The 14595-nt window shown below is 44.7% G+C and overlaps 1 protein-coding gene across 2 annotated transcripts in view; it reads left to right on the plus strand.

The window, feature by feature from the left end:
* ADAMTS14 (ADAM metallopeptidase with thrombospondin type 1 motif 14) overlaps positions 1-9424 on the plus strand; it is a 95901-nt gene extending 86477 nt beyond the window's left edge. For both annotated transcript variants that reach the window (XM_054983370.1, XM_054983371.1), the window contains exons 19-22: positions 224-431; positions 2386-2515; positions 3185-3295; positions 8631-9424. In XM_054983370.1, the coding sequence (XP_054839345.1) occupies positions 224-431; positions 2386-2515; positions 3185-3295; positions 8631-9241 (1060 nt within the window). In that variant the 3' untranslated portion in view covers positions 9242-9424. The remainder of the gene's footprint in view (positions 1-223; positions 432-2385; positions 2516-3184; positions 3296-8630) is intronic.
* The last annotated feature ends 5171 nt before the right edge of the window (positions 9425-14595 follow it).

Consider the following 14595-nt stretch of genomic DNA (forward strand, 5'->3'; position numbering starts at 1 on the left):
GGGTTTTGGGTGGGGGGTGTTGTATAGAGGAGCATCCATTCATGTGAGTCCCCATATGCAGTCTGAATTGCTACTAGCCCAGGTACAGGTAGGCAAATGAATTTTTTCCCATTGCCAGACTAATAATTCAGGGGAGTAATGATTCTCTCATCAGCTTTTAGTGTGTTTTATTCTGCTGTTACTATAATGAATGAATGATGGATTGATCAATCAATCTCTGCAGCTGGGGGGCTGAGGAATGGGGAGCCTGCAGCAAGTCCTGTGGCAAGCTGGGAATCCAGATCAGAGTGGTGCAGTGCATCCAGCACCTCCAGAATGGCACAAACCGGTCAGTGCACACAAAATACTGCCCAGGAGATAAACCAGACACCCGCCGGCCCTGCAGTCGCATCCCATGTCCTGCCCAGTGGCGGACCGGGGCCTGGTCTCAGGTAAGAAGGGGCTGCCTAGTATGACTGGCCTTGAGACTTTTGGCACACTTTAGGCAAAATAATAACATCTCTATCCCCTTCCTAATTCTGTACCACATTGTAGAGCTTCTAGGTCTGGCAGCACTGCTTGCTCATTGCAGCATGCCTAAGACTCCCTAAGACTTGTTAAGACACAGTAGGGTCATTTTTTGCTTCCTACTCCACAAGCTCACATCTTTTTTATCAAGCTTCCTCTTTCTGGGATTCCCTCCCTGGAAGTCCCAGGGAAATCTGGTTCCTAACAGGTAGCATTCTGCATTTTGCTTTGGCCTACCTAGTCTTCTTGTCTGCTGCTGTCGAAACTCCTTTATTATTGTCTGAATTGTTTTAATGTTCCTTTATAGCACTGAAGCTCTGTCTTTATTTTTGAGCATTACTGTTTTCGAATGCCTCAAATACATACACTGTGAGGTCACCTCCTGGTCCTGAATGCAACTGAGCCAGTCAAATTGGGTTTGCTGTTGGGGAAAAGCCTAGTTTATGACATCTATTACCACCTTTATCTTGAAGGATTCAAAAGCATTTCATGTGCAAAAAAATCACAGGACAACGAATTTATTTATGGGTAGCAGACATGGTCCTCTTGTCTGTTTTACCCACACAACAGCTATGTAAGGTAGGTTAGGCTGAAGGTGAGCAACTGAGCCAAGGTCACCCAGTCAGATTCATACCAGATCTCTCACTAGTATTGTAAGAAAACTGTGACTAGAGATGGTAGAGGAATTTGCTAATCGTAGGCTATAGCCAGAGATTTCCATGTATTTCCATGTATTTCAGGTACTTTTGAGTTCCTCAGGAGATATTGTTAGAATCCTCAAAATCTAAACTGCATTTAAAAAAAAAATAACAATCTAGGGTTTATAGTTGCAGAGGAATTTGAAAACGAGTCAGGCAATCAATAGGATGACAGATGAAATAAGCAATGAAATAGGACTACAAACTCAAGAATTTTGAAATGGAGCTGTTGTCTGAACAAAGTATAAATATTAAACATGTGTTAAACAATGCAGAACATGGTATTGCATCAGGAGAAACAGTGCATTTTCTTAGACCCGTTATGAATGACACCTTCCTTTATAAAAATGCCCTCCTGAACAATTCTGTATTACATAGTTTGTGAAATGCCAACAGCATGGGAGCTTTCTGGATCTCCTCAGGCAGGCCATTCCACAGAATGGGAACTGCTACAGAGAAGGCATGTATGTGAGCAGTTGTTTATCTTGCCCATCTGCAGGGTGGCACCTGCAGAAGGCCCTGTTCAGATGAGTAGAGTTTAAGGTGGGTAGCCGTGTTTGTCTACAGTAGAACAGCAGGATTTGAGTCCTGTGGCACCTTAGAGACCAACAAGGTTTTCAGGGCATAAGCTTTTGAGAATCAGAGCTTCCTTAAGTGTATCCAGGTGGCTGAATCAGCTGAGTCAAGGGCATCTTCCAGGCTAAACTAAGTTGGAAAAAAGCATTTTTAAAGCTGCATTTACTTGCTTCTTTAGCAGTAATGCTGGGTCCCTAGCCTCTTAACTGAGTCAGCAAGGGACAGCAGAACCTCATTAAAGTGGGGAGCATGATGCTGTTTAGGACCTCAGGCTTTCCAATCAGCATCACTTCCATTTTCTCAGGGTCAGCTTTTCACTTTTAGCCATTTAACAACAGCAGTCAGGAAGTGGCTGAAAACCTCTATCCCATTGCCAGGAGATTTGAGTGGAGAGTTATGTCACTGGGTGTCATCAACATATCGATAATATCCAGTTCCAAGATACAAATGATTTTTCTGAAAGCTTTACTTATTATTTAGATGATAAATAAGAACAGAGGTTTTGGCTTGCATAAATCTATACATCAAGCCTTATTTTTTTCAGAAGCTGATGGTGCCATCTCTTCTTATCCCTGAAGTCGTATTTTTTCCTTCCTTTGTTTAGTGCTCTGTCAGTTGTGGAGAAGGCATCCAGCAACGTCAGGTGGTGTGCAAGTCCAGTGACAACAGCTTAGGTCACTGTGAGGGTGAGAAGCCAGAGACCATCCAGGTTTGCAGAATGGCAGCATGCCCAGGTGAGGCTGGAATTGTGCAAGAAATTCCATCAGTACGAATGCACACGTGCAACATGGATAAAATGGTTGCGGCATTTTTTAAAAAGTGTGCTTGAGGGCCATCATGCTTGATAATACATAGCAGGTAGGTCTGTTTGCATTGGTTTGTCATGTGTATTATTATCCTAAGGAACTGTAGCAGCCAGGTCTGATGAACTTATATCCATCAAGAGAAGCAGGTGTTCAGGACTGGGGGATGCACCAGGACAGCAGGTTAGAGAGGCAGGTTGGCATAAGTGACAATTCTAGGAGTCAACTGCTGTAGGCTGCCCTAACTTTCTTGTTCATTGCTTCAGCTGTGCATTTGTTCCTAGCTTCTAACACCTTAAATATTGTTTACACAAATTCATGCCTTTGGTATTCCTGGGTCCAGAGGCTGCTGGTTTGGAGTATTTGTCTATGAATTTATTTGGGACTTCTTTGATGCCATTTTTGGCCACCAGTATCTTGGATGGCAGATGTATCTGTTAGAATGCTTTTGAGGTCTGTGGTATGCTCTATGAAGCCCTAAAAGACTTAATCTTTATCATAGAAGATTGAGGAGTATCACAAGAAGTCCCACCTGACCTTAAATTTTTTTGACTCACCATTGTGATCCAGACACTTTGGCCTAATTTTTTTTCCCTCCAGGAAAGCTATCAAGTGTCACGACAAATGCAGACACCAGTGATAATGTGACTCCTAAGGCTCAGTGGGTGCCTCAGGAGAGTGCCAAAAACCCGGTCACCAAGATAACATCAAGTAAGTGTGGTCCTGCTTCAGAACCTTGCATGGAATCATCATCTGTTTCACCCTCATTTTTTTCCTGTAAATCCTGAACTACTCAGGAAAGATTCTGCTGATAAAATAGCAGAATTGTTGCCAGGGCTTTGTGCTGTTACACTGATAAAGCCCTGCACAGACTGTGCAGTTTCTTCTTGGGTTTCTCGTTATAAGCGTGGAAAGCAGCCATGTTGGTCTTGCCTGTCTCCCCTTGAATAATCAAAATAGTCTCTGAAGTGGTCAGAGTTCAGTAGATGGAAAACAATCTATCCCAGTGCTTAACTGGTACTCTCTAAATCAGGCCTGCACAACTTATAACTCACCGTGTTGAATGCTGCTCACCAGCCATGTATTTTGATCTTCTAGGCTATTATTTCTTAAGCTTGATGGTTTCAAAGAGTGTTATTTGTTCTTAAAGTTATTTTACTTAGGCACAGTCACTCAGATCTTCATAAACTTTCTCTCTCAGGCTGCACGCACAGTTTGTCTGCTTCAGGTATCAATTTCTCACTTAAATACACATAGACTTTCTCTCAAGTACACACACAGTTTGCCTGCTTTAGATAGAACGAATGGGTTTCTCTCAGACACACAGAGTTCAGATTTCCACACAGGTTATATTTCTCTCGGAAATTCACAGACTCTCTCAGGCTGCACACAGCTTGCCTAATTGAACTAGAACAAGAATCCCCTCAGGCTTCCACACAGCTTCCCTGCTTTGCCCAGTCTGAATCTTTTCTCTCCCTTAGTGACTAAAAACTGCAGTTCCCTCTGTCCACACTCTCAGTCATCAACCAATCATCTCACTCACTCATCCCTCTCTTTCACCCCCACTCTTCATCTGTACCATACCAAGGATTTAAAGACACACACACACTTAAAATCATTACAATGCCAAACAAAACAAAACAAATCTTCCCGCCTGGAGGATGATATCACTAGAGAGGGTCAGATAAATCTTCCTGGGGAGGGAGTTCCAAAGTTTTGTTGGCGTGACTGAGAAGACTCTTTCTTGGGTTATGGCTTGTCTAGCTTTATATGGTGGGGGCACCTGAAGCAGGGCCTCCCAAAGTGCCTAGAATGAATGGGTAGGATTCTATGGGAGAAGGTGGTCCTTAAGGAATGCTGGTTCTAGGCCATAGAGAGCTTTAAAGGTCAATACCAGCACCTTGAATTGGGCCAGGAAGCAAATTGAGACCCAGTGTGGATGGAACAAGACTGGCGTGATATGGTCCCTGTGACCTACTCTAGCCAGCATTCTGACAGCAGCAATTCTGTACCAACTGAAGCTTCCAGACAGTCTTCAAGGGCAGCCCCACACAGAGTGCATTGCAGTAAGCTAATCTAGATGTTACCAGGGCATGTACTACAATGACAAGATCTTTCCTTCCCAGGAAGGGTCACAGCTGGCTCACCAGCTACAGCTGGTGAAAGATGCCCCTTGCCACCACCGCTTCCTGTTTATCCAACAGGAGATCTGAGACCAGTAGCACCCCCAAGCTACAAACCTGCTCCTTTAGCAGCAATGCAACCCCATCTGGAACACGAGATATTCTCATTCCTGGGTCAAACCTTTTCCCCGCCAGTAGCACTTCTGTTTTGTCTGGATTAAATTTCAGCTTGTTACCCCTTATTCGTCCCAAAACTGCCTCCAGGCACCTGTTTGCGGTTTCTACAGCCTCCCTGGGATCTGCTGGCAGCTGAGCGTCATCTACATATTGGTGTCAACTCAACCCGTCCCAAATCTCCAAATGACCACTCTGAGTCCTTTTACATAGATGTTGAAATCCAGAGGGGACAAGATGGAACCCCAAAGGCAAGAGGCCAAGCAGCAGTTTCCCAGCACCTCTCTGTAACCTACCTTCAAGGAAGGACCTAAAACCACTGCAAAACTGTGTCTCCCAGTCCCAATCCTGAAAGTAGTCCAGAGGACACCATGATCAGTGGTATCAAAAGCTGCTAAGAGGTCCAGGAGAATTAACAGGATTGCATTAGCCCTGTCTGTTTCCTGGCACATGTCATCCTCCAGAGCAACAAAGGCTGTTTCAGCCCCGTAACCAGGCCTGAAGCCAGATTGGAATGGATCCAAACAATCCTCTTCATTCAGGAATTCCTGGAGTTGGCCAGGCTGTCCTGTGTATCTGTCTAGTATATGTTAATGTTGCCCTTCCTCAAAGGAGTCTGGGGGGCATACATCCTTTTCCCCCTTCCCCATTTTATCCTTGCATCATTCTTGTGAGGTAAGCTGGGTTGAGAGAATATATCTGATCCAGAATCAGCTAGTGAGTTTTCATGGCCATGTGGGGATTTGAACCCTGTTTGCCAGATCTTAGAGCAGAACCACAAGTGACAAAAGGCACAGGTTGGACACTTGTCAGCTTCCCTCAAGTTTTGATGGGAAATGTAGGCATCCTGGTCTCGCAGCTTCGCTCTCCGACTGCTGTCCAATGGAGTTTTCAACTGTCACTTGTCCAACATTCCGCCAAGCGGCCTACATTTCCCATCAAAACTTGAGGGAAACTGACAAGTGTCCAATCTGTGCCTTTTGTCACTTGTGGTTCTGCTCTTAGTCTGCTAGCCCCTACATCACACTGGTTCAGGGTAGTAGCTGTCTCTTTCCCCCTTGCCTCTGATTGCAAAACCAGAACGTTTATGCTGGGGACCTGTGATTGGCTTGATGGGTCTCATGTTTCCTAGACCTGCTGTAAATAAAAAAATGATATAAAAGAAACAACTTCCTGCATCTTTAAAACCAAGATCGGAATTTTGCTCCTGCAGTTGCTAAGGAGACTGTGGCCTAAGTGCTTATAACCAGAGTACTTATAAATTTAAAATAAGCAGTCTTTTGGAGAAACAGGCCTATGTAACATAGGGGACAATAAATCGTGTCTCTCCTTAAATCAAATAATGTCGAAAGCCTTCAACTCTATAGATGCATGATCTCAGTTGCGAGTTGGGACTACTTTGGGCTCAATATGCAAAAGCTTAGAAAGCATTGCTTGAATGGGAAGCCCTGTTAGGTGTTCAGGTGCCATCTAGTGTTCGTAGAGTTATCTGCAGATTTTAGCGCCCTCCAAGGGCTGTCTATATAGTACATAAGTACTTTGCCTGCCTGTCTTTTAAACTGTTTTCATCCTTGTGTCTCCCTGATGCCTATATTCCTCTCTCTATCTTTACTTCTTATTTATTTGTTAATTCAATCATATTTATATGTCGCCCTCCCTGCAAGGAAGCTCAGGGAGCTCACAACAATAAAATCATATAGATTAAAACACACTAAAACACAGAAAAACACAGTACATATAAAATCAGCAATACAAGGAATCTGCTATCTAGACCTAAAAGACTGCAAAAAACTATCATTTGCAAGCCAAAATATAGACAACCTTAGGCTGCTGTGCTGAAGTTGCTGACATACTGATATGCCTAATGCCATTTGGCACATGTTCTTATGCACCTTGTCTACCATAAACAGATGGCTGTGGTTGTCTCTGTCCATGCATCATTTTGAATCCTCAGTGCTTCTGTTCTAAATAAGCTCTTTCTACATTAAGTTTCCCTTTCCAAATATGGCACAAGACTTGCGGTTCTTTAGCCTGTAATATGGTAGGTGCCGGAGAAGTGACACAAAGCCCCAGACTAGAGATGGGCATGATAAAAAAAAATACCAATTAAGCCGTTCGTGGATCCGGGCCGCTGCCAAACCCAGGCCACCAATTCTAACCGATCAAGTCCCATTTCTGATCTGGAATCGGGAAGGCCAAAGCGGGAGGGCGCCCCACTGTTTCCAGCGATACAGGAATGGTGGTTGGTGGCAGCGGCCGCCAGGCCCAGTGGGCAGGGGGAGGCGGCGATGAGCCGCCTCCCTTCAGGGAGGGAGGGGACATTCACACACACACACACACTTAGAGTAGAGGGGGGGAGTTTTTAACCCGGCAACGACCCGCCTCCCCTCAGGGAGGGGACATTCCCAGGGCTGGATCTACGGTCGCCAGCACCCAGGGCAACCGTAGTCAGGCTCTTGCGCGTGTGTGTGCGCGCGCGCACTCCTGGGTCGCCCCCCCCCCGCCCATGCAGCAAGCCAGCTGTCCCGGTGCACTGCGGAGCTGGCGGCAGCGCGAGTGGCTCGGCAGCTGCCCGCGTCGTTCACCTGCCACTCAAGACAAGGGGCAGCCGGCCTGCCCACATGCTCCTTGTCCTGGGGAAAGGTGAACGGTGCAGGCAGCCTCCCAGCCTCCTGCACTGCCTTTTGCCTTTCCCCAGGACAAGGGGCGACTGGCTTGCCCGCGCGCCCCTTGTCCTGGGGAAAGACGACTGGCGCGGGTGGCCTCCCAGCCTCCCACGCTGCCTTTTGCCTTTCCCCAGGACAAGGGTTGGCCAGCTTGCCCACATGCCCCTTGTCCTGGGGAAAGATGAACGGCGTGGGCGGCCTCCCAGCCTCCCGCGCTGCCTTTTGCCTTTCCTTTGTGCTCATGGCTTCAGAACACCCCCTTCCCCATCCCTCCCCTGGGTTGCTGCTCTGTGGTTGGAAGGAAGCCTGCTAATCAAGGAAAGCTGGGCTTCCATTCGTGTTCGAGGGCGACAGAAGGAGGGCAAACACAGCTCATTCCCCTGACTCCGTTGCCCCGGGAATAAATTACTGGCGCAAGAGTGTCTGCAATTCCGAACAGAAACCGATATATCCGATCAAGTCCCGAACAAGCAAACCCCCGACTGCTGGATTGGTTGCCGTGGACGGAACCGATTAGCTGAGTCACGATGGTGCAAACGCCAAAATGGGGGGGGGGGGGGTTGAAATCGTAATTCAGATCGTGACCGTGTCTACCCCAGACTTCCAGCTTTTAAAGTGAAGCTGCTATACAAGGCCAGGATTACTATGTAGATATGGGAGAACTCACCTTTTCCATGCCTCCTGTATCTTTTGTGCCCTGGACTACCTCAGAGAGATTGTTGCATGTATGACAGCCTTCAGTTTATGGCCATTTCACAGAGTTTGGGGTCCTGACTCCTGTTGATTCTGCCTTTATCTCTGTGCATTTTTCTTTCCTCGGTTCATTTATTGCTATATACAATATTTAAAGTATATGCCATGCTTCTGCAACAGTGTTCAGAGCTGTATAGGCCAGGTTGGCTTGAATTGGATGCAGCTGCATTAATGTGATGTATCACATGGGAATTTATTTTCCTAGCAAACACAGTGTTTCCATTTACCAGCCATTTGTATGTGGTAATTTGATGTCACAATGGATTTGGTGGCAGTTTGCCAATCTGATAGATCCTCTTACAAAGCCTTTGTCATTTCTCTCATTCGTAGAGGAACCTTGCCTTGGAGACAAGTCCATATTCTGCCAGATGGAGGTCTTGGCTCGCTACTGCTCCATCCCGGGCTACAACAAGCTATGCTGTGAATCCTGTAACAAAAAAGTCTCCACCACCAGCCAGCCACCCAGCGTCCACCAAGGAGCTCTGCAGACTGGAACACAGGGGGGTGTCATTCTTCCAAGCCCTCTCCCTCAACAGCCTTTTAATCCCACTATCATGAGCCATCTGCAAAGGATAAAAGGCACAGTTACCAAAGAAACAGAGGTGGCCCATGGCCCCCTAGCCGCCTCAGCTGCCCGTGGTATCTGTCAAGCTAAGACTGCTTCACAATCTTGGGGTAGTTCCAGCAACAACTCTTCAAAAGTTGACATGTCAAGACTTCTACCTCCTACTCATCACGCAGCAGGCTGGGGCCCTGGAGACCTCCAGAGCAGCTTGGCTTCCCGAGTCCTCCCGGCTGTCTTGGACAACCCTTTAGCTGTGTCACAAAGAGAAAGCAAGTTTCGTCTTCTCCCTCAAGATGCAGCAGGGTGGAAGAAGGACAGCACAGAGGCCAAACAGTCTTCCAGCAACCTGAGGACCTCCTCCCCTATAGGGACATGAGAGGAAGTTTCATTTTCTAGAATCTTCAGTTATCGCTCTCTTTCTCCACAGTTTACATGGGGCAAAGCCACCACATTTCTGGGCCCCTTTCCAAAATGGAAGGAATAGCAATTTCAAACACAGTCATGATAATTTAATAATACCGACAAATGATTTTTCTTTCTTTTTTATTTTATTTTTTTGTCCGCGGCACTTTTAAAAACACTTTTATTTAAAAACAAAAAGAAATACAAAGGAAGATACAAGTGGGGGGGGGGGGGAGTTGCAGCAGCCATTCCGTTGCAAACAAACCACCACGAGCAATTAAATGCACAGTGCTTGTACAGGCCGGGTTAGGTTACCTCAGAATGTGGCTTGAATCAGCAGGGCTTTTACTTCAAGGGTGCTATAAATAGATTTTCAAGCAATAAGATTTTTAAAATGCCGAGAAGACCCTTTTCCTCATTCCCTGCTCATCGCTGCTGCTGTTCCAGCCACCAGGAGCATGGTGGGTTCTGAAATGGTGCTGCACTCTTTGTTGTTTTAGTCTTTGTTATGGCAGAGATGGAGCCTGGTGTGTCCTGACTCTGAGAACAGACATTTGTCATGGAGGGAGATATGAAGAAACCTAATCTGGAGGGCATGGAGGGAATGTGGGGTGTTTGGCCTGGCGGCCTTCTGAACCAGCTGTCCATTGTTCATGTGTTGCTGAGGTGCTGTGTTAAGACTCTTGGGGAAGGAGATGTTTAATTTCACAGCTCACATTGAGTGACTCTTGAACTGTGTACAAATAACAAACATTGGTTTCTTTAAAACCTGTGCTATTGTTTTGGGGCAGAATGGCCTTTAGTTACCATGGCAGTGACAGTCCCACACTGGGGTCGGGGGTGGGATATATACTGATAAACAGAGCCTTGCAGGATCAGGCCAAGTATCCGCTACTCCAGTCTGTGGTCTCCATTACTGGCCAGCTAGAAGCTCACATGGTGGTGGTAGCAGCCATTCTTTGTTTGCCCCCAATTTCAGCCCTCGAGCAGCTCGCAGCTCTGGAATGAGAGTAAGTGAGAAGACTTGTGGTGCAGGCCAGGGAACCGAGTTCAGTAACAACGCTGCCCAATACATCCGTGTTTAAATAGTGATACTCCTGCAACGAATTGGGCTTAAATTCCTTTTGTCTCTCACAGTTCTCGTCATTTCACTTTCTGCTTGGAGTTCCAGGGTATTCTCTTGTATTTTGAGGTGCTGTTTTGGACTCTGCTGACACGGGTGGCCCTGGCCTGAGATAAATATGCCTACCACTGGAATTATAAGTGAGGAAAATAGTACAGGTGCCTTCTCAAACAGCTTTAAGGTAACATTTACCCAGGAGCTACATATGCTGCAATAAATAGCTTTGGCAGTATCTGAAGATAACAAACCACGTTGTGCGGACCAGTGGCAGTAGATAAGAGCTAAGGAACTGGAAGATGATAGGAATGGTTTGTGTGGAACACCTGGATGATGTTTGTCCTGCTACAGTAGAGGTGAACATCATCTTTTAGATGGGAGGCAGAGAAAGCTATGAGGTTGATTTGATGTGAATACCGTTTCCCTCTACTCCTCACACCCTTAAGGCTCGCCTTCATTTTTCCTTTAAACTTGCTTTTATACCATTTGGCATCTGAAGGGCATTATCTATCCTTTCTCAGACACTTTTAAGCATCACCACAGGTGTAGTCTCAGGGAGCAGGAAAACATGTGCAGTGCCCTTTGGACTGCATGAATCCTTACTTTGCAGCTCATGGGCATGCATGCTTTAAAAAGTATCTGAGTGAGATATTTCTTACGTAGACATTGGCCATTTCCATACAGGTTATTTGCCTTGGTTCTGATTCTGTTGGGAAACAGGTTTCTTCCTGCCTTGCTCACAGCATTGTTGTGCATTTGTTGTGCCTCTTGGGGCTTCCCTGGCTTTTCCTTGATCTTTCCCAAACATTGTTTGCTCTGAAATTTTGAGAAAGATTGCAGCAAAGCCTGGATGGGTGTCATGTGGGTGGGAATAGATCCAGAGGAGTCAGCCGTGTTAGTCTGTAGATGCAAAATAGTAAAGAGTCCAGTAGCACCTTTAAGACTAACCAACTTTATAGTAGCGCAAGCCTTCAAGAACCACAGTTCTCTTTGTCAGATGCATCTGATGAAGAAAACTGTGGTTCTCGAAAGCTTATGCTACTATAAAGTTGGTTAGTCTTAAGGGTGCTACTGGACTCTTTACTATCATGTGGGTGGGAAAGTTCAGGTTTTCCTTGTTCTGCTCACATGACACCCATTTTCCCCATGGTAGCCATTTCTTCCCTCAGTTCCTAGGGAACTTTTTTCTTCTTTAATTGGTGACTGAATATTGTTATCTCAATATAACTTTAAAACAGTATGTGTAACAGGTTCTCTGAAATCCCAGCTTTTATTATTTTTTTAAAGTAAGTCTCTAGAACATCCTCTTGCAGAGATAATAAGGAGAAAGGCATATCTCAGCACTGTTCTTTCTTTCTTTTTTCTTTTTCTCTTCTGTTTGCTTTTTAATTTTTTTATGTTTTTGCACTAATAAATAAAATTTATATATATATATATATATATATATATATATATATATATATATATATATATATATATATATATATATATATATATATATATATTCCCAATGAAAGGTGCTAGAGATTTACTTTTTTTAAAAAAATGGAAGTTGGGAATTCAGAGAACTTGTTATACATAGCTGTAAAGTTATGTTGATATAACAATATTCAATTGCCCTTTTTTTAAAAAAAACACCTGTAAAACCCATGGGGATGCAAGGAGGGGAATGGCTGCTGCCTTGGGGAATGGGCAAAAAAAACTATGGAGAAACCTGCCATGCGGAAACCCCGTTGCAGCTGTGCTGCATTGATTGCTGCAGCAGCAATGAGGAAACTACACATGCATGTCCCAATGTGAAAAACACCATTGTATGATCCAGGAAAATACACAATTACAGGAACTGTAATGAGTGTCTCTTTTCCTAAGGCCAATGCAGGGCAGATCTCTGGAAAGGTGGCATGTCTGCTCTGAGAAAAAGAGCTGCACATATTTTAAAATGCATCAATTAATGGTTATGAATATTAAATTATTCCCTCCACATTATCTCTTATAAGTTATTCATGCTCTGTTTACATATTACAGTAAATACATGTATGTCCTGTATGTACATGCTTACATCTCTTTGTAAGAAAGAGTCGATGTAGATTCATTTTACAGTTGAAACTGTGGACTAATACCTGAATAAATGTGGGTTTTAAATCACATGTTCAGTCGTACATGCATTAAATGCACTATGAGAATCGCTCAACAGGCCACTTCCACAGGTCCTTAATGGGACGGCCTGCCCAAGGAGCTCTGGCAAGTTGTCTCACTTGTTACACACGTCATCGTTTCCCGTGTGTGAATGGGTCAGATTTTTAAGCGTTTTTTGTGAGACCTGTTTTGGTCCATCTATATTTTTGATGCAGGTTTTCCTTGTGATTTTCCTACCGTATCAATGGATGCAGAGACTCTTTTGCGCTTCGGAAGAGCCCTCACACAAATCTCCAACCCCTCCTCTCGCCATTACCCCTCCTTTAAACATCACACATGCATTTGGCTCGCATGCATGATCATATAATTCCTCCCCCCTTTTTATACTTTTTTTTAACGGTCCTTGTGCAATTACGATATCTACGTATACAAAGGGAGTCATACTGCGGTGCTTGCTACATTGGATCACTCAGCAATCAGAATATCCGTCTAGGAACAACATTGAGAATGGAATGCCATTTCTGATTTTATTTTAAACATGGAATCATGTGATTGCGGTACTCTACTGTTCGCATATTTATTAAACACTTTTGCATTTAAAACTTTGAGCAGGAAATCAATGGTAGAGAAGAGAGAATGACGCATGCACAGTTTCTACAGAAGCTGAAAGACAGGATAATGGTATAGTGCAATCCCACATGCGCTTTAAAAAAAAAAAGGAACGTTGGGGGGGAATACGCCAACATCATTTGTGACGAAGCGCAGATAACGCATTTTCTGTTTTGGGTTTTTTTTTCACAACAAACACCTACAAAACACACATGAGGGATGATGCATGTGAAAGGTGAGTTCTCGAAGCAGATTGAGAAGACACGGCTTTGGGACAGGGAACCCCCCCCTCCAAAATTGGAACATGTGGAAGGGGCCATATAAAGAAAAATGAAGTGTATGCTGTACATTGTGTGTGTGTGTGTTCACTGTAACATGTAAACAGGGCAACAGAAATGGCCTTTGCGGTGTAAAAATTGGGATTTATTGTAAAAAAAAATGGAGGAGACAGATGAGAGACTTTGAAGGTCGCGTGATGGCAGAGTGGAGAAGTCTTACACATGTGCCAGCCTTTCTGGACATGTTTGGTTTCTCCTGTCCCCGTTCTCTCTCCCAGTTTCCGTTCCTTCCCTTAATTTCTCAGGCTCTTCAACCAATCTCCCCTTCCTAGGTTCCACTACTTCTTTTGGTCTGCTGCCCCCTTGGGTTGCTGCTTTCTTCTTACCTGGGTCACGCCTGCCCTTTACCTCTCTGTAATCTCAGTAGCTCAGCTAAAGGCAGGCAGGCAGAGACCTTTCTATCCCACTGTGAACTCCAAGATGTTTTGTTGCTGTTGCCCATCCACACTGCCTTCAGGAAATCACTTCGTGCGTTACAATGTAAATATTGTATATTGTCTAGCTGCTAAAAAAAAAATCACCTGAATAAGCCAGTTTGATAGACTGTGTAACCCTTCAGATGGTTTGCAGGTGCATGCTCCAATAAAGCCAGTAAAGTTAATGTCTATAGTACAGCCAGTCCCAAACTCTGTGGTGGGTCACATTGGTGTGCCATGAGAGGAACCCTTAATGTGCCACAGGGGAAATAAATGATTAAAGACTCCTGTAGTCTTATGGGGAATACTGTCCACTGTATATCTGTATGATTTACTGTTCTGTACTTGCCTTTTCCCAACCATATATAAATGAGGCGGAATGACTCAGCCTCCCACAAGATTCTCTGCCACAGCTGCTGCCACTCAGAAGAATACTCAGATGTATGCAGGAACATCAGGTTTGGGTTCCACTATGAGTGGGTGGTTCTTACCTACTTTCTTCTATGGTTTAAAATATGAAAACGAGTGAAACGTATGTCTCAGAATTCAGAGAATAAGTGAACCTCAGTTATAAGAAACCTGAGAAATACTGCCGCAGTGTCAAACCTTTTCTTGGCCTACAGCTTTCTGGTTCTCAGACCTACTTGGTGTCAGTGGTGAAATAATAGTTTAGGTTTCATGACCAGTAAAGGTATTAGTCAGTGTTCTA

Source organism: Eublepharis macularius, chromosome 6 (genome assembly GCF_028583425.1).
Source record: "Eublepharis macularius isolate TG4126 chromosome 6, MPM_Emac_v1.0, whole genome shotgun sequence".
NCBI lineage: Eukaryota > Metazoa > Chordata > Lepidosauria > Squamata > Eublepharidae > Eublepharis > Eublepharis macularius.